We start from the raw sequence: 20,410 nt of genomic DNA, 5'->3' as shown, positions 1-20,410 counted from the left end.
TTGATTAATGGATAATATTTATATACATGAAAAGTTAACTATCAACATGATATGTGCCAAATGAATGACATATATTCAGAGCAAATCATAAGAAATACAAAGCAATAGACATTTAAGAAAGAACTATTATGAAGGAAGAGCATCACAGAGGAGTTGAACTTGACCTTGAAATGGTCAAACTTGAGTAGGTGGTAAAGAAGCAAGAAAGTATTTACAGAGAGTAAAAAATATGTGTGGAAATGGCAGCGCAAAGGACAACTTGGTGATTTTGTTAGTCAATCAGACTGCCTTGGATGGACAGAGTTGTGAAAGTCAAACTTGAAAAACAAAGTTGAAAAAGAATTGTATACTATTGCTAGGCTGAAAATTTGAACTTTAGTCGCCCCATTTGAGGACAAAATAGCATTTTAGTTGTACTAATTCAGGAAGTATTCAGAATAAATTAATGAAAGCTATGAACTAGATTGCTAACTACAAGAAATGATACTGATGTGATTGTAAATGTTGTGAGACTAATTTCCCCAATGTTTTTCTCTTAACATGCTTTCCACTAATCATTTTCTATGAAAGATTCTTTACTGCCTTGAAAAACTGCTTATGGCACTTATGAACACCATCATACTTCTGCTTGTGTTTTGGGAGTCTCATGGTTTAAAAATCTTTTCTATGTTTTTAACCTTTTTTTTTTTTACTTACTGTCACTTTCTATATTTGCAATGGTTAACTACAGGTTTTATTCTTTTCTCATTATCAATATTGGTTATTTAATTTTGGTATAGATCATCTTTAATATAAGAAGCAGATATGTAAGATGGCACGCATTTTTAGATATTCCTGTATCTATTTCATGGGTGACTCATTTTACTGCTGTGGTCATGCTCAGGGAAAATTTCTCTTTGTAATCAATTGATCCAAATTCTTCCTTTAAAAAATCTAAGGTTTATGTTTTCACTTAGTGAAAGATTAGTCCAGGCATCTCACTGTTTATTTTCATGGATGGGTATATGGAAAGTACACTAGTATGATTCCGTCTATAATACCAGTGACCTCAAGATTGAGAGTATGGGTCTTGGTTAACTTGAAAGAAAAAAAAATCATAAAAATATTAGTAGCAAAGTTCTTACTGTGCTCTTCACCTTGTGCACTGATAGAGAATAAACAAACACCACCAATGATGGGAGAATGGCATAAAGGATCTTCATGCTTTCAACAAGTGTTATTGAGCACATACTATGTATAACATACTGTTCTAAACACTGGGGATACATTAGTGAAAAAATGACAATGTCTTTCCTCGGTTACCTTATATTATAACGGGAGGGAAAACTAATAAGATAAAGAGTAACTAAGCTATGTTAGAAAATGGCAAATGAGAGTATATAATGCAAAACCACATAAGGGGACGAATAAAGATTGCACATCACTGAGAAAATCACAGCTGATCAGAGACTTGAAAACGGTCAGTCATGAAGAAATCTGGGGGAACAGGGTTCCACGCTGAACAAAGCCACAAGGCCAATACGTGAAGCAATTTCAAGTGATGGGCCTTTCCCTTCTGTTTGCATGAGGTTCTCATGCTCCTTATGCCTCCTGTAGACTCTTGGGTATATTTTCCACAGGACCAGTCACTACCTAGCCACAGGGTCTCATGCCAGAAAGGCATGAAAACAGATTCTCTTTGACACCAGAGCTTTTCAGTATCCCTTTCTCCCTTCTCTGGCTACTCTCTGGCTGCCCAGACTCTCATTTCCTAGCTTTCTAGGTCTATCTTTTCCACTGACACATCGAGTTGCAGTTTTATTTTAGTGAAGATGGAGATGTGCTATAGTTAATTAATCAAAGAGGGAATTCAACATTTGAGTTACTTGAGTTAAAAAAGCACTAAATAATTATACCTTTCAAAATTTTTATTTTAAGTTATTTGGTTATCCTGACTATAGACTACTAGTATTAAGGATATGGAGTAAGATTATGTAAGTTGAGACATGCAAAAAAGATTTTTTTTCATAAAATCAACACCATATGCATATAAATGAAGCAATCCACTGTAAAATGCTGATCCTCAAAGATAGCAAGTGCAATCCTGCAATCACCCTTATGTATCAGGTCAGAAAAAAAGACCAGAATATAGGTGGTTGTGGTATTTTTATATGAAACATTCTCTCACACGTGAAAAACTTCAAACACATTATCAGCATTATCCACAAACTTATGTTTAAACTATTACATGGCAAATTCTGCCTTTTTCAATACCTCATTTCTATTATTTTACTTCAAGACTATTTCTTGTATAGGATCCAAGCTACTAGTGTCCTTTGCAATACACTTTATGGTGCTTGCATTTGTAATAATTGTTTGGATAATTTGCTACAGTACAACTGGAAAACGTTTTACTAGTCCGGGACTAAATACTAAATCTTTACAGACAATATCAGTTTTATAATGAGAAATAATAGCTGTTAAAGTACAAATGATGAATGTCTCTTACCCTAAACAGCATATAGGTTTCTTTTTAGTTAAAAAGAAAAAAAGAAAAGTAAATTTAAATGCACTGAAGTATGGGTAATCCCCATGATGAATAAAAATTGTTTTATAGACCTAACAGTAGCAGAAGCACAATCTGTGTAAAATTTACATTGATGCTAGCCTGGTTTGCTTATGTATACCTTCTTTTCTCCCCACCCCGCAGAAACTCTTAATAGCAGAGTATTTTTACCAAAGGACTTAATTTCACACTAACCATACCTTCATGGAGTAAAAGCCAGTGTAGAATTGTAGCGTAAACCGGTGTTTCTCCAGCTTGACAGCACATGGGAAAGGGAACAATAAGCCACCCAGATGCAAGCCCCACTAGAGAGACTAAATTGGGTTGGGGCAGGGCTCAGGCACAGGTATTTTTAAAATGCTCCCCAGGTGATTTTGATGTGCCTCAGGATTGAGAATAACCGGTGTAAACAAAAGACAAAAACAAAGGTGTTCTGAATTAATTTTTTTAAATTGGAAATCACTTACTCTCAGTAAGTACCAAAAGAGTAATACTATTAAAATGAAAAGAAAATTAGTAAACCTAAACGAAATAACGCTTTTGCAGGAACGACATGTTAGGATTAAGAGTAGCAACATTAAGGACAAAGTGAATTGCTATTTAGAATGAGGTACACTTTTAAGAGTTTTAAAAGTTTTTATTCCTGAAAAATGTATTTTATGATTCAGAAAATCAAGCTTTTAAATATGATCTGCAATCAGATCACAGGATCTGATCTCCTTCCAGTCTGATCTCTCTTTATAAGCTCATCTATGTGCACAGCTGCTACTGCCTTCCCAGCTTCCCTGCCTTTCTTGAGTTTGGGATGGTGCTCCTATTTTTTTTTTTTTCTGTAGGACCCCGTGCTTCCCCAGTCATGAATGGTACAATTGTGATTTTTAAACTGCTGGTTTGTATTTGTCTTTCTGTAGACTGTAAACTTTATGAAGGCAGAGTTTGTTTCATCTTGTTTTGTGTTTGTGGTTCAACTTCTGGTATAATGCCTGCAAATATTAAATATTTGTTGAATGAATACACACAGAGTTTTGTCTAACATCATTCTGAATTAGCATGATGTCCAATAGAAGGTCTGAGTCCGTTAAGCCCACTTGATAGAAAGATTCTTCAGTGTTGACTGCAAAGTCCGCTGTCGCCTTGTTGAGAGTACGCAGAGGTCCTCGTCTTGGGCAACGCAGCCGCATCTCAGCAGAATTTGGCTCTTGTACCAGACTCCTTCTGCAATCCCAGTCTGTGACCCAACGTCTTCAGTTACCTACTCCTTGCCTTTTGGTTCATATCTGGTTCTCAGCTAGTCTTTCCCAAGCACCATATTGCTCTTGGACAGATCTCCAAACATAGTCTTATCTCATTGAGCTCTTCTTGCTTCATCTTCTTAGGATTTCCTGGTAATAAATTTTGCTCTATTTAATCAGGGATCTAAAGTCATCTTGGCATTGATGAGTTCCTCCCTGTTTACTTTATCTCTTCCAGCTTAGGCTCCAGAAAAAATAGCATAATATTTGTACTGTCAGCTTCCTAAATCAGTTGGACTTCTTTCCTCGAATCTACATGGTCATTTGCAGCATTTCTGAATCTGCTTACATCTACTTCAGTCTAGAACCTAGGTAGGACCCATAACTGTTGGATGTTTTCTAGCATTTAGTACTGAAATTAACATTAGCAAGAATATAAAGTATAATTAGCTGCTTGTGGTAATTACATTAATAAGGATTATTTATGTTAAAAATGATATTGTCTCCTATTTAAAGAGATTTAATCAAATAAAGACTATGTAGGAAGTGCCTGGGTGGCTTAGATGGTTAAGCATCTGACTTTGGCTCAGGTCATGATCTCAGGGTCCTGGGATCAGCAGGAAGTCTACTTGTCCCTCTCCCTCTGACCCTCCCCTTTCTCATGCTCTATCTCTCTGTGTCTCTGTCTCTCTCTCTCTCTCTCTCAAAAAAAAAAAAAAGTCCATGTAGGGTCTCTCCAAGACCTTAAAGCTAATAAAAGAATTACATTTCTAGGACATGATCCAAATTAAAAACTTTTGCACTTCAAATGACACAGTTAAGAAAATGAAAATACAACCCACCCTGGTGGCTTAGTCTGACTTCGGCTCAGCTCATGATCTCGGGTCCTGGGATCAAGCCCTGTGGTGGGCTTCCTGCTCAGTGGGGAATCTGCTTCTCCCTCTCCCTATGCCCCTCTGCCCCCCCCAGTCATGCATGTCCCTCCCCCCTTTCTCAAATAAATAAATAGAATCTTTTTTTTTTTTAAAGACAACTCACGTAACAGGAGAAAATATTTACAAATTGTGTATCTAGTGATTTATATACAGAAGAATTCTTACAAATGAATAATGAAAAGACAATTCAGTTTTAAAATAAGCTAAAGATCTGAATAGATGTTTCTCTAAAGAAGCTATTTTAATGACCTATAAGCACATAAAACAGGGCTCAACATCATCAGTCATTAGGAACATGCAAATCAAAACCACAGTGAGGTATCACTTCACACCCACTAGAATGATTATGATCAATAAGAGGTAATTTCCCTTCTTGTTGGCAAGGAAATGAAGAAATTAAAAACCTCATGTACTAATGGTGGGATTATAAAATGGTACAGCTACCTTTTAGGAAAATAGTATGACAGTTTCTCAATATGTGAAATATGGAATCACCATATCCCAGCAATTTCACACCTAGGTTTCTACCCAAGGGAAATGAAAACATATGTCCACACAAATGTAAGTGTTTATAGAAGTACTACATGTAAGAACCAAAAGGTGGAACAATCCAAATGCCCAACAACTGGTGAATGGACAAAGTGTGGTATATCTATGTAATGGAATACTACTGAAAGATATAAAGAAAATACTAATTACTAATACTAATACTAATTATACTAATAATTAGTATTATTTATACTAATTATTAATGTATACTAATACAACATTGATGAACCTCAAAACATTATGCTCTGTGAAAGAAGCTGGACATGAAAGAACACATATTACATAATTCCATTTGTATGAAATGCCCAGATTAGGCAAATATATGGAGGCAGATTAGTGTCACTAGGGCTGGGGGTGAGAAATGAAGAGTGAACCTAAGGGACATGAGGTTTCTTTTCCAGGTACTGGAAATGTTTAAGATTAGATTTTGGTGATGGCTGCACGATTCTGAAAATATACTAAATGTGCTAAAAATTATTGAGTTGAACACTTAAAGCAGGTGAATTTTATGGTATGTATAAGTGGATAAAAAGTTGTTAGTTTCAAAAAACATTATCGATTTTGTATGGAGAATTGATTTAATGATAAATAAATCTGTAGGCCTATTGCAAAATTAGGGTATATGGAATTTAGAAATAGAAATAGAAATTCTCCTGAAATTTAGTAGAGGAGATGTTGTGTTTTAGACAAGGTTAGAACAATAGAGTGGCAAGAAAATGAATATAGGTAGTATATAAAGTTCTACATGAAAGGGTATATTATAGCATAGTTTTTATACATAAAATGTGGATTAGGTTCAAAGGATACTTGAGTACCACTCCATGAATGCCGTAGGTAATTCTGCTGTAGGAATAAATAAAGTTTGATCCCCTTTTTATGGTATGTTAATTTAAAGAACAACTTTCACTCAATTACATTTTTCTTATTGTTTCAATAGGAAATATGGATGTAAACTTCATCTTTTTGCAGAGTGCAAAATGCCAACATAATAAGAACAGCTAATACTTATGGATTGCTTGCTGTATGCCAGACATTGAGTGGTTTAAATTCATTTCTTCATTTAATGTATTAAATTGGTGTGAATACTTACTCTTCTTACTTGGTTTAATTAAGCTTTTTTTTTTTTTTTTTTTTTTTCTGGTGTCTTCTCTCTTAGGCTTTTCTTGGCTCTCTTTTTCTCTGTCCCCTCCCACCATCAGTATAAATGATACTATTCATGTTTCAGAGTCTCATTTCTTAACAACCACTTTGTTCACGTTAGCCAAAAACCGATTTGACATTGGAGAAATATATCAAATCAGATTTTATGCTGAGTTTTTACTGATTTATTCAAAATGCTCAAGTGGTTTGTATATGTAAATCCAAGCAACGTGGGCTGAAGGGAAGGAGGTCTTTGTGAAACGGTAGATTCCACAGGAGTACAGAATCTTTTGTGAAGAAATCTGCAACAGAGGATGCAAGAAAGAAAACAGTTCACAAAAGGTGTGGGTGAAGGGTGGCAAAGAAAACATGTAACACAAAATGTGGACATTTGTGAGGGATGCCTCAGTGCATTGCATTAATAATTTGCATATTAAGAAGTCATGAGTCTTCACGTTAATGAATCCTTAACTAGTCTCTGACACAATAGACTGAACCGTCCCTGGAGGAGTCATTATGGCCTATCATGTCAATGAGCCGCATATTAATGACTCTCTTACATGCTCATCAACAGGTAGCCTAATAGGCTCCCATTGAGTTCTTTTTCATTTGCTTTTTAAATGTATCCTCTCCTCCCTTCCTTTTGTAACACTATTGTGAAGAATTGACAAAAAGGTGCATTAAGATGATTTTAGTGTGTGACGTAAGTTCACAAAAGCATTAAATTTAGAAATAATGCTTTAAGTCTTACTCCTCTGCCTAGAAAACTTTTCAAATGCAGTTAAATACAAATCCAGTTGGATAATAGGGCTCTTATTTGGATTTTAACATAAACCATCCAACCCAATTTACCATATTTCTCTTCCCTGATATATCAATTTATGCTGTGATTAGCATAAGTAGAATAACTAGTTTGGAAATATGTTTGTGAAACTGAATTGCTTGAAAATGGAAATGAATTATAACAGATTTCAGATCATAAACACTCATTAAATCTAAAAAGCAGTAGCTGATAGTATAAAAAATTAAAAATATAGAGGAAATAGCAGCCATATATTAATTTCATAGTTATAAAGAAATGAGCTAAAAAATGACTTTATAACTTTTAAATTGAACACTTCAAGGTAGTCACAGGAAGCGCTGAGTATTTTAACTTTTCTAACTTGCTTTGAAATGCCTTGACTTTTGTTGGTCCCAATAATTATATTTAAGATATCTGGTGGTTTTTTACGAAAAAAAAAGTTTTTTATAAAAAAAAAAAACAACTGAAGAATTGTTCTTCCAGTATTTCTACTGAATTAAATCTGATCTCTCCTGATTTACTCCAGATGAAGGAAAGAGTATTGACACATACTTGAAATTCTTTATCAAGAGACAGGAATGGGCAGAGGCTAGGGAAACAGTTGCAGAAGTTTCTTAGAATTTTGTTCCCCATAAAAACACAAACAACCACTTGTAAACATTGCTATCTTGAGAAACAACGGAAGGTAAAGATGCTCAGGTGAGCAACTGCAGGTTGGTGCTCTGACCTCATATTTGTCTCCCTCAGTTTAGCAATAATTCCTTCCGAGACGTGCTATTTCTTGAATGATGTTTTCAAAGTCTGGAAGTCTCATGGTCCTTTGTATTGACCCCATCTCCTAACCCTTCCAAACATACACTGGATATATCAATTTACATTTCAAATTACTTTTTTCTTAAAACAGTTTCAAAACAATATATAACACAAATGCTTTAGAGCTTGCATGTCAAAGCTCAGTATTTAACAGACCAAATAGCTTGGGCAATCTACTTACGTGTAGATTCTACAAAGAAAATCAGAGTTTCTGTGATTGCAATTATGTGGCTCACTAGTCATGACTCTGTGATAGTGACTGTACACAACCACAGATAAATCAACATCATTATGAAAAAAAGAATGCCTGCAACTTAGTATCCTTAGGAAAAAAATACACATGGCAATACTTTGATAATTTTTGGAAAATGGAGATGGTATAAAACTCTTAGCAATTACTTTGCAGGAGAACTCTGGAGAATAAGGATGCCAGACTTCTGAAGCAGCAGGACTCTCAGCAGAACAATCACTAGTTTCTTGTCATCCACATACTCCATGGGTGACAATTACTTCCTTTAAGAACTCAAGTAAAATAAGGTTTTGGGCCAATAAGTTTAAGAACTTTTTCTGATATCTCTCAGATGTGTATTCTTTAGTTTTCATAGTACTCATCGCTTAAAAACATTCACATTTCTCTTTCAATAGAATATAACTGGCAGGTTGTGGCAGTCATCTTTTGAGCCAGGTTCACCTATTAGTCCTCTTCACTTAAAATTCATGGATTCTGCTTATATCTCGTCCCAAAGCAACCTACAAATTTTGGTTCACACTTAGACCTCCAAGAGTCTAAATTCTTCACTAGAAGCTCGCGATGTAGTACCTCTTTAGAAAATACTCATTGCCACAAAATGGCACATGCTGCCCAGATTCAATCACAGAATTAAATCTGAATTGTCTTTTTTTGTCCTGATACCTGTAAGGTGAGGTGAGTAAGAAAAAATAGCACCCAGCAGTTTGACATGGCAAGGCAGATTTGAACGGGCAATCCTTAGTAGGAAACCAAGTTATGAAATGAAGAAACTTTGGAAAAGAAACTTACCAAAGGATTCCTCAACGAAAGTATGTTTTCCAGTGATTGAAATTTCTGTATCAAGGAGGCATAATATCATTGTTTTCAAGATCAAGCACTGAGGCAATGGGCAATGCTCTAATTGAGAAACAGAGGAAAAATTTTTAGGAATGTAGGAATTCAGCTTTATGGAAAACAGGAAAATGACTCAATAAAACCATCTGGCCCCTAATGACATGGCATGTGCTTAGTTTCTTGAATGCTTGAGCTGTTCACTAGTGTTTACTCAAGGGGCTTCTGGTGTGCCATGGTTTCTGATTACATTTTATAAGTAATAAATTAGCTTATATGATAGGTATTATCCAATATATTTATCCCAACCAGTTGTGACACAAGTAATGTTCCATTATTTGAATAGTTTTACTTGGATATAAGTAAAATAATGTAGAAATGAATGATTCTGTAATCTTTATTACAAATAATATAAGATTAGCTTACAAATTGTGCAGATAGGATTTCTATCAATTTGAATCGATAATGCTGACCATTAGAATTTACCAAGAGCTTATTTTTTTACTATATTGCAGTTTTAAGTTAGTAGCTGTTTCTATGGATTCTATTAGCATTTTTATTTTTAAAATATTTTAAGAAATTTCCTAATTAAACATTTCAAAATTATATTCATAGATACTCCTATTAGTTATATAAATATAGAACTCCAAAACTGGAAGGCATATTATTTAATAGCAAAGCTGAGGAGGGCAAGTTCATTCCAATTTGAGCAATAGAAAGGTTGATGGGTAGTGGCCTCCAGGCTGTGTGGAAAAGGTTCATAGAGTTGAATCTGGTCTCAGCAAGCAAATCCCTTGATCTGTTATCAGTGCTTGCCATGGGTGCTAAAGAGAGAGGCCAGCATGAGGGTATTATATTTGATATCCCTAATCTAATCCAGAGCTTTTGCTTTAAAGATCAGGAATGTGATGCCCATAGAAACCATGATCCTCACCATATTAGTTATTAGTCTCAGATTCAGCATTGAAGGGAATATAAAGTCATTTAAATGTTTTGATGTTTTTTCTTTTTTAAAAATATTTTATTTATTTATTTGAGGAAAAGAGGATGTGACAGAGACAGAGAGAGAGAGAGAGAGAATGAGTAGAGGGAGGGTAGAGGGAGCACAGACTACCCACTGAGCAGGGAGCCTGATGTGGGCTTGATCCCAGGACCCTGGGATCATGACCTGAGCCAAAGGGAGCTTAACGACTGAGCCACACAGGCGGCCCTGAGGTTTTTTTCTCTGAGATTACTTCTTGTTTCTTTCAACTCCTGTTAATAATGCAGAGTTGTCTTCATTTTATTGTCCTTTCTTTATTATCAAGGAACTGAATGTTATTTGTCTCTTCAATCTAAATTCCTTCTTTTTTAAAAATATTTTATTTATTTATTCATGAGAGACACAGAGAGAGGGCAGAGACACAGGCAGAGGGAGAAGTAGGCTCCACACAGGGAGCCCGAGGTGGGACTCGATCCCAGGACTTCGGGATCACGCCCTGAGTCAAAGGCAGATGCCCAACCGCTGAGCCCCCCAGGCGTCCCAATCTAAATTCCTTCTGCATCATGCCTTTAGTTTTTTTTTTCCTTAGATACTTCTGTTCACAATTAGAAATTTATCTCTTTAATTTGTTCTCTTTTGATCAAATATTTTGCTTCCGTTTTTGGTTTTACTCCTGATCAAGAGAAGACTACTGGTATTGCAACACCAAAGGAATAGATATTAAGCTCTAGTAGTTAATGTATTATGAACATTACCTCTCATTAAGTACAAGCTTTTGCTTTCCTTCTTCCTCTAACTCAGAAGTGGCTAAAAAAAAATAGAGTTCTGGAAAGTAAATTTTCAGGAAAATATCACCATAAAATTATGAAAATAAATAGTACACAATATGCAATTATTATCCGAGGAAAGCCTTTTCAGTATTTCTAGAGGTAACCATTTATCAGTGCCAATGTCAATGCTAGCACTCTTTTTAAGTGTCTTAAAAAAATCTCAAATGAGGTGATTTTTTTTTTTAATTTAAAAGCTCTCCATTCATTTATTTTCCTGTCTTTCTTTAAGGCAGGAGGATAGAGGAAACAAAATGAGACCACAGGCTTTGAACGAAGAGAATAGGCTGAACTTCTTGAAGAGTTCAACATTTATTTAGTTTTTTAGCTGTTTATCTCAGAGTGAAAGGTGATCTCCAAGAATTTCAAGTTTGGTTCTCTTTGAGCAATGCCGAGCACTTTGAAGCAGTGTTAAGGAGACACAAATACAAGTCATGACTCACTTTGGCAATGATCCTTTCGTATGCCAACTTTTTTATTCCTCTTGGAACAGAGTCATACTTTTGCTGCCGACAACCTAATCCTGACATTTACCCTGAGTGGTTGGGTAATTCCATCACATCAGACTCGTTGTGTGCAACAGGTCTCTGAGAGGTTTCACTCATATTTTAAGAGACATATCAGCTTTTAGCACAATGGCATTACAGGACCTTGGGAAAACCATATTATTACTTATACAAACACGACTACATTTTGGCGGTGTTAAAATTAACTCCAAAAGCAGTAGTGCCACGTACCCAGAAACTGCAGTAGTACAGTAGTATTAACACGGTGCCTAAATCCTGACACTGAATAAATCAGTTGGGTAATAAAAGAAAGTATGGATTAACATTCCCATCCACACTGTATATGGAGAAGACACTTTCATTTATTTATTTTTTATTTTTATTTTTTTTGGAGAAGACACTTTTAAATAAAATGTTATATTCACTAGAGATCTAGTGACTTTTCTTTGGAGGATGGTCCTCTGAAAAGGGCATCGGAAAGACAACTAAGCAAGTATGCTATCATGGGCTACAAACTGACTCTTGAAATTAGCTCGTGAATTAAATATATGAGAGAATATAACGTAAACATTAAAAACTACATGGGACTTGGGTATCATGGTAGTATAGAATGTGTTTACCACATTATAACAGTTGTGATAATAATAAACTTATTAAACACTTCCACATATTGAGAACTACCCTAAATAATTGCCCTATATTGGAAGGAGGCAATATTTTAGAGAAAATTGAGGCATAGAAAGGTTGAGTATCATCTGAGGTTACATGGCTAGTAAGTGGCTAGTAAGTGGTAAATAACAAAGAATGAGATTTGCATCTGGGTCTTTCTGCTCTTTTTCATTCTGGATTGACCCTCTGAGAGGACATTGACCTGGTGACCAAAAACTTGAATATAGTTCCAGTTTAGCTACTAGGTAGTGTGTGTGTGTGACTTCTGCCCCATAGTTTAACTGGGCTTTGGTTTCTCTCTCTGTAAAAAAATGGCACAGGACTACCCAAGTATGAGGCCTCTTATGGATCCGAGATCCTATGAACTGGAGGAGGGTGGCACACAAAGTGAGAGAAACTCTCTAAAGTTACGTGAGGCTCAGAGCTAGAGTCTGTAGAACTGACTCAAGTCTTGAGTGATAAACTGCTAACTCAGAAACACACATCATGGCTTTCCTGTTAATTTATTAGATAGGTTGCAAATACCTTTCAATTCCTACCTTGTCAAGGTTTCATCATTTTATTCTCTAAACACGTAGACGGGTCTGTTCTTCCATGTATTTATTTTTTAAGTATATGCGATACATAGACAATTATTTTCTTTTGTGCATGGAACTGCAGCCATTCTTACATAATTGGATGTGAATTGCTGAAAAGTCAGAGACATTAAGGTGGCACTTCCGGATTCACTTTCCTGGATTCTTAGAGTGTCTTCCTGTAGCCTCGATATGAGCAGTTAGAGCAGATGTTTTCAAACACTGGAGCATCTCTGAAGTTCTACTAAAAATGCAGATTCCTACTCCCCCCAGCAGACATGCTGATTCAGATCTGGTTTGGGGCCTCCAAAGCAGCATTTGTAATTTTCATTTAGGAGGTCATTTTTTTTTATTGGAGTTCAATTTGCCAACATATAGCATAACACCCAGTGCTCATCCCATCAAGTGCCCCCCTCAGTGCCCATCACCCAGTCACCCCCACCCCCCGCCCACCTCCCTTTCCACCACCCCTTGTTCGTTTCCCAGAGTTAGGAGTCTCTCATGTTCTGTCTCCCTTTCTGATATTTCCCACTCATTTTTTCTAGGAGGTCATTTTAAGAAGCAGTTAGGATTTAAGTTTGTGCCTCTTCGGCGGGCTGACACCAATTGATACTTTGAATTTTAATCTTTCATTCTTTAAAAATTGTACCTTAAATTTCTTGACATATTCAGAATAACTTTTTTTACTGATAAGGCATTTGTACATGATGCCTTAAGCTTAGAATTGCTGCTCCTCTCTTCCCTAACTAGTGTTGCTTCTTGTTGAGGTTTCAAGTTAGAGGCCAGATCCTCCTGGGAACTTTTCCTATCCCATCCTACATCCCACTGAGCACTTACTACACTGTGGGGTTATTGCTTTATTTAGTTGTCTGCCTTCTCCACTAGTTTGTGAGCCCTTTGAGGGCAAGGACTCTTTCTTATTCGTTGTGATGATCTAGCACAATATTTGGAAATTTGTAAGTGCTCAAATATTTGTTAAATGATGATTGATTGAGTTAATTAATATGGATTGCTATGTATTTTAAGTTACTATTATATTTCATAAGTTTCATTATCAATTAGAAACCATTAATTTCCTCATATATTCAAAAACACATTTATGATCTACTTGAGGCCACCGCATAAAATTTCAATGTTATGTCCCATTTCTTTGAAAAGGAAGAATATTTAATTTTTTAATTTTTTATTTTTTAAATATTATTTATTTATTTTCATGATAGACATAGAGAGGGGGTGGGGCAGAGACATAGACAGAGGGAGAAGCAGGCTCCATCCCAGGAGCCCAATGCGGGACTCGATCCCGGGACTCCAGTTAACCGTCAGATTTAGCTCTTTCTTTCTTAGGTCTTCAGAAGGAAAATAGTAGATTTCTAAATCTCATGAATGCAATCAAGGTCAGACAGAGAAAGTCATTTGTAAAATTTATCTACAGGGAATTGGTCAATAAATTATATTGTTGCTGCATTAAAAGTTGTAACTCACATTTGATTTGATCTCTTCTGTCTTCATTGCTTCATTATTTTGTGCCTGAAATACTGCAGTCATCTCATGGCTAGTGTGCCGGACCTACCTGGCTCATCCTACCCAGTTTCTCCTTAGAGACCCTAAATGTACCTCCAGAGACTGGTTCTGAAGTGGCTATCTGACCGTATCTCTCTTCCATTGAACTCCCTTTCTTTACCACCCTCCACAGTGGTCAAAAAGTGCATTAAGAATTCAGCCCCACTTTCCCTGGCATGCTAAGCCCTTTAAAACCTACTCAAAACCAAACCGATGGTTTCTAACGGGGAGGTTGGCTGGCAGATGGGTTAAATAGGTGATGGGGATTAAGGAGGGCACTTCTTGTGATGAGCACTGGGTATTTATTGTATGTAAGTGTTCAATCACCAAAATTGTATACTTTAAATTAGTATTACACTGTATGTTAATTAACTGGAATTTAAATAAAAACTTATTTTAAAAAAACTACTCAAACTAACTCCAGTTCTGTTCTTTGGCATTCTTTCCCCCCAATACAATCCAAACCATCTGAACATCTCATTTCTGAATGGCTCTTTCTTTTGCGCTTTCTTACCCTCAAATCTTTTACCAACTGTTATTGCCTCTATCTGGAATGACCTTGGCATTCTTCTCTAATTGCCAAACTCCTACTTTCCTCAATAACTCAGTAGCTCAAAATGTTACTTCCTCTGTAAAAAATACCCTGATTCCCCTACAGAGTAACCTCCTTGTTTCTGTTCTCCTTTCTTTTTTCTTAAAGAATATGTATCATATTCCATAATTTATTATAATACTTATCACTTAAAATGATAATAATTGCCTATTGACATGTCTATTTCCATCATTATGTTTTAGCTTCCTAAAAGAAAGGCATTATTATGTGATTTAAGATGCACTGGAAATAATCTTTCTCCACAAAATACATATCTTTTTTATTTTTTAATTTCTAAGTTTATAAGATTTTAAAATGCTTAATTATTTGAAGTCATAATTGAAAACACAGCCCTGAGCTTTGGAAGGGGTGAAATTTTAAGCATTATGAGACAAAGAGAAGGGAAAAGTAGAAAGGATTCTGTGCATTTATTCAACAGCATTTTTTAGACCACTAGTATGGGTCAGGCACTGTGTTAGCCACTGGGAATACAATAAATAAGAAACTTCCTTGCTTAAAAAGGGATCAAGTAACATAAAAGGGAGAAGGGAGACTAGAAACATTAAATAATGCTTTTTATTTCTATGATAATTGTGTATAGTTCTTGGCCTATCATCATCAATCATCAAGTGCTTTGTCTTTTTCCTCAATTCTTCTAAAGTTGTTTCAACTATACTCTTTAGATGTAATTGGTCATATGATGGGCATTTTGAATTTCAGAAGGAGACTTTATCTAAAGACATCCTCTAATCTGAGACAGAGAACAACTCATTTGTCTTAATAAATTATCTTACGGATTTAACTAGATATTTTAAATAATGTAATATGCATCTGCAAAACTACCATTGAAAACAACCAACTTCTAACCACTTCCTTTCCTCATCCCTTACCCCAACTTGCCCCACCTGATGTAACCATATCTTGAAAATCAAACTTCCTTGTTTATATAGCTTTTCAGTATATTCTCTTTTCCTCGTGTATGTGTGTGTGTGTATACACACGCAGTATATTGTATATATAAAATATATACATATATATATATAAATACAAATCATTTTAGTAGTTTTAACTTATAATAAAAAGAACATCCTCTGATATAATGTTTTGGGACTATTCATTTAATGTTATGTTACTAAGATTTATCCATATTGTGATATCCATATGTATGTATGTCTCTGTGGTGTATTAATTTTGAGTGCTATGTAATATTCCTTTTTGTGATATGCTATGGTTTCGTGTCTACTCTTCTGTTGATGGGCACTTGAGTTGTTTCAAGTTTCTATACTTGATAACAATTTTTATCAATTAAATAGTTATTAAAATAATCTCATCTTGTAGTCTCGATTCACATTTTTCTGTCCTCTAACAATACTGTCTGTCCCTTTATGTGCTTACTGGTAGGCTAGATGAAACTTCTCTTCTATGAAATGTCTGGCCCTCTGGTTCTACAAAAATATTTGTGCTTTCTTATTGATTTGTAGGAGTTCTTTATATATTCTTGATTTTTTTGTGTTGATTTTGTGTAACACATGCATTTTCTCCTAGTTTGTAATTTATATTTTTCTCTTATAAATCTGTCTTTTAATGAACAAATTTTAGATTTCAATATAGTTAAACTGACAATGTTTTTTTTCTTATTATTTAAGAAAAAATTTCCTACTTTGAAGTCTGTAAGATATTTATACACATTTTCCATTCAAGGTTTTGGGGTGCCTGGGTGTCACAGTTGGTTGAGTATATGACTCTTGGTTTTGGCTCAGATCATGATCTCAGGGTTGTGAGACACAGCCCACTGGGCTCCTTGCTTAGCCTGGAGTCTGTTTGAGGATATCTTTCCCTTCCCCTCTGCTCCCCCTTCCACTTGTGCACTCTCTCTCTCTCTCTAAAATAAATAAATAAATCTTTTAAAAAAAAGAATTTCAAGGTTTTTGATATTTCAGATCTTAATCCATCTGGAGTTGATTTCTGAATATATGTTGTGCTAATTTCATCTTTTCTCATTGAATCAACTGTTTTCCCTATCTCCATTTATTGAACAATCCCTTATTATTTGCTATGTGACATACTACGTTTGCCATATACCCAAGTTCTAGATATATACAAATCTATTACTCAGGTCTGTCTCTGCACCAATATAACTATCTTTCATAACTAAAACTTCATAAGGTATCTTGATATCAAGCACAGCAGATTTCTCCTCACAGCTACTTCTCAGAAATATTTCATCTACCTTTAGTCCTTTAGTCTTCCCTTTAAGATCATATTTTCAAATTTTGTAAAAAAAAAAAACTGTTGTGGAATTTTGATTAGAATTGGGATGAATCTGTAGATCAATTTGGGAGAGAATGCTTTCATATATCTTCTTCTTGTCTATGAACATGGTATGTATCTCAATTTTTCTACATCTTTAGTATTTCATGATACAATTTTATTCTGTTCTTATAGGAGCCTTACGCATCTTCTATTAGTTTTCTTCATAGACACTTGGTATAATATTTAAATTTCAAGTATTTCAGCTCCTCCTTCTGGTATTTATCCCTGAATCTAAGATTTTCCTCTTATATTTCTGTATTTACATGTTTTATAAGACACCAATATAATAATACACAGTTTAGTACCTAATTATTTGTCCCTCAAATTAGTTAAAAGCAAGTTTATTTACTTTCGGTGCAATATTTAAAAAAAAATTGAAGTACCTTAGAGAATTAGAATAGAAAAATGATTGATAGTATTTTGGCTAGTCAAAAACAGAAGGCTTTAAATGGCTATGATTTTCCCTCTATAAATGAGATTTTTAACACTGTTATGGGGATAAAGAGGAAGCAGGAACAGCTAAATGATATTTAATGGTTTATACCTGTTTAAACTCCTTTACATCATGTATGTGGAAAAGAAAAAAGAAGCATCAACTTGCAGTTGGATTCCTCAAAAATAAATCTTTGCATAGTTATTGGCATTAAACAATATAGATTTATAGATTAAGTCAGTATCAATTATGTAAATACTATATTTCCCCAATGATATTATGTTTATGTAGAAACATTATTTTCTTTCATGAACCCACTGATTAATACCAAATATTTATGGTAAAATTAAGCATATAAATATATACAAAACTGAATTACCTTCTTTTATAATCCAGAGGAAAGAATTTGCAGTTTTCTCATGGACCTGTTGAAAAAGATTGGCTCTCCTGGGATTTGGATCAACATTATCCATGCAACAAAGAGTAGACTCTGTTACACAACTGTATCAGCTATCGCCAACCCTCTAGATGCATTTTTTTTAATATTTTTATTTATTTATGATAGTCACAGAGAGAGAGAGAGAGAGAGAGAGAGAGGCAGAGACAGGCTCCATGCACCGGGAGCCCGACGTGGGATTCGATCCCGGGTCTCCAGGATCGCGCCCTGGGCCAAAGGCAGGCGCTAAACCGCTGCGCCACCCAGGGATCCCTAGATGCATTTTAATGAGGAAAAGAAGTCATTGAGAAAAGTCACTATAAGAAAATTCAGCTGAGACAATATAAGAAAATGTGGACACTGGGCCAATTTCTGATAGATTGATTTATTTTTTTTAAATTTTTTTTTATTTATTTATGATAGTCACAGAGAGAGAGAGAGAGAGAGAGAGAGAGAGAGAGGCAGAGACACAGGCAGAGGGAGAAGCAGGCTCCATGCACTCGGAGCCCGACGTGGGATTTGATCCTGGGTCTCCAGGATCGCGCCCTGGGCCAAAGGCAGGCGCTAAACCGCTGCGCCACCCAGGGATCCCCGATAGATTGATTTATGACATAACTATACACAAAGTGGACTTTTTCACTAACATTTTTCTTGCTGTGTGTCATGGACAAATCTAAAGTCTAATGATTCCACAAATAAACCGACAAATAGTACATTTGAAAGAAAAATATGCTTAACTTTCTTAATCACTATGCAGAAAATTATCATAAAGGAATTATAACCCAAATCATTTTAAAGAAAGAAAATATATGCTTTTATATGAGCAATCTGAAGTCTTGGTTGTAAAATTAGCCTGTGGCAATACACACATAAAGTCTTTGAACTGAGTATAAATTTAGCTGCCTTTCAGTTTTTAGTAAGTTTGTTTTTTTCTCCTTTCCTGAAGAGAGAGAGTTAATGTTATATTCATCCAACTGAAAGAATTCTGAGTAAAATGGAACACAAAAAAATTAATAATTGGAACGTTAAAAAGCAATTTCTATGACCACAAATGGACTGTCAGTTCATAAAACTTTATCATTTAAACCAAGAGAAAAATATTCTCACTTGCAAAGATTAAATTCATGAATGATGGAATAATAGACATTTACATATATTTTTACTTTGGTTGTGTAAGTTTTAAATATAGGCAACATAATCTTATTTAGAAATGTGGCATTGTGGAAAGTATTTTTAAATTTTTCTGCTACTAATATTTACCATTGAATTATTCTAAGAGATGAAATTTTATTTAAAAACCATACAAAGTAATACAAGAAAATACTAAAGGTTATATAGTATTTATTTGACTTGTTATTCATTTGAATTTTCCTCTGTACAAAAATATTTCGATGAGGTAGTCTCAGAACACATTTACAACATTTTGTTTTAAATTTCACAGTAAGGAAGACTCATTAGCAGCATCAGAGGAGAATAAATTTGAGAATTCAAGGATTACAGGTAATATTTTTTTTCATTTTTTTCAATTTAATTTTTATCAAAATCTGTGTCTTTTGTTAAAAGCCCACAATGATAACAATCTTACAAAGATACAATTGTATTAACTTTGCAGACACCTATATCCCAACAATTGTTTGTTCTCATGAAGACAAGGAGGACTTGGAAACCAGTAATCAAAATGTAAAAGATGTAAACAGGGAACATGATGAACATAATGAAAAAGAATTAGAGTTGATGGTAAGTGTTCTGGTTGCCACGGCATTACAGACGATGAATCCATTTATGCTTCAAAGATGCTGCTATGCCTGCCTTTCAATAGTTTGAACTAATATAATTTGCAAATGTGAAAGCACAGCCTATTCTGTCCTTGCATCTCTAGCTTGATCAACAAGGCACTTTGATTTCGGTATGTTGCTTCTGGTCTCTGCAGTGGTAAATTAATGACATTCATTTCTTATCTCTTTACCAGCGGCTCTGAGTAATAGTTTGTAGGAATTATAGAAGAGGTAGCACTAGCCTGATGTGCATTTCTAATCTTTGTGACAAGTGTACACTTAGCATAAACTCATCTGTAAAATGAGAGGGCTGGACTAGATGATTGTTAGAGTCTGTCCAGCTTTTCAAGTCTGATTCTTGCATTTAGCAGCATTTTTTTTAACGTACTTCCATCTTTGTGAGAATCTCACAGTTCTATATCATTGGAAAGTATTAAATTACCAAATGAGGAGAAAAGACGGCCTGTGCTATATTTTTTAAACAGGAAACAAATTCAGTACTGTACAATTTAGTATTAAATTTGTTATCATAAATTTCACACTTGGTGAACATTCAATCTATTTGGAATTTTTGGGGGGATGGTTTAGATAGCATTTTTATCACAAAGGAAGAAATGGGAGTAAATGAGTCACATAATGCAATTT

At 34.9% G+C, this 20,410-nt stretch overlaps 1 protein-coding gene across 5 annotated transcripts in view; it reads left to right on the top strand.

The window, feature by feature from the left end:
- PPP1R3A (protein phosphatase 1 regulatory subunit 3A) overlaps positions 1 to 20,410 on the top strand; it is a 46,634-nt gene that overhangs the window by 12,588 nt on the left and 13,636 nt on the right. For all 5 annotated transcript variants that reach the window (XR_008663077.1, XM_055314840.1, XM_055314839.1 and 2 more), the window contains exons 2-3: positions 19,432 to 19,490; positions 19,603 to 19,727. Coding sequence is in view for 4 of the 5 variants with exons in the window: in XM_055314840.1 (XP_055170815.1) it covers positions 19,432 to 19,490; positions 19,603 to 19,727 (184 nt within the window). In the remaining variant the exon portion in view is untranslated. The remainder of the gene's footprint in view (positions 1 to 19,431; positions 19,491 to 19,602; positions 19,728 to 20,410) is intronic.

Source organism: Nyctereutes procyonoides, unplaced genomic scaffold (assembly GCF_905146905.1).
Source record: "Nyctereutes procyonoides isolate TBG_1078 unplaced genomic scaffold, NYPRO_anot_genome, whole genome shotgun sequence".
NCBI classification, from domain to species: domain Eukaryota; kingdom Metazoa; phylum Chordata; class Mammalia; order Carnivora; family Canidae; genus Nyctereutes; species Nyctereutes procyonoides.
The sequence above is the reverse complement of the archived record's forward strand: the minus strand, read 5'-3'. Positions and strand labels throughout refer to the sequence as shown.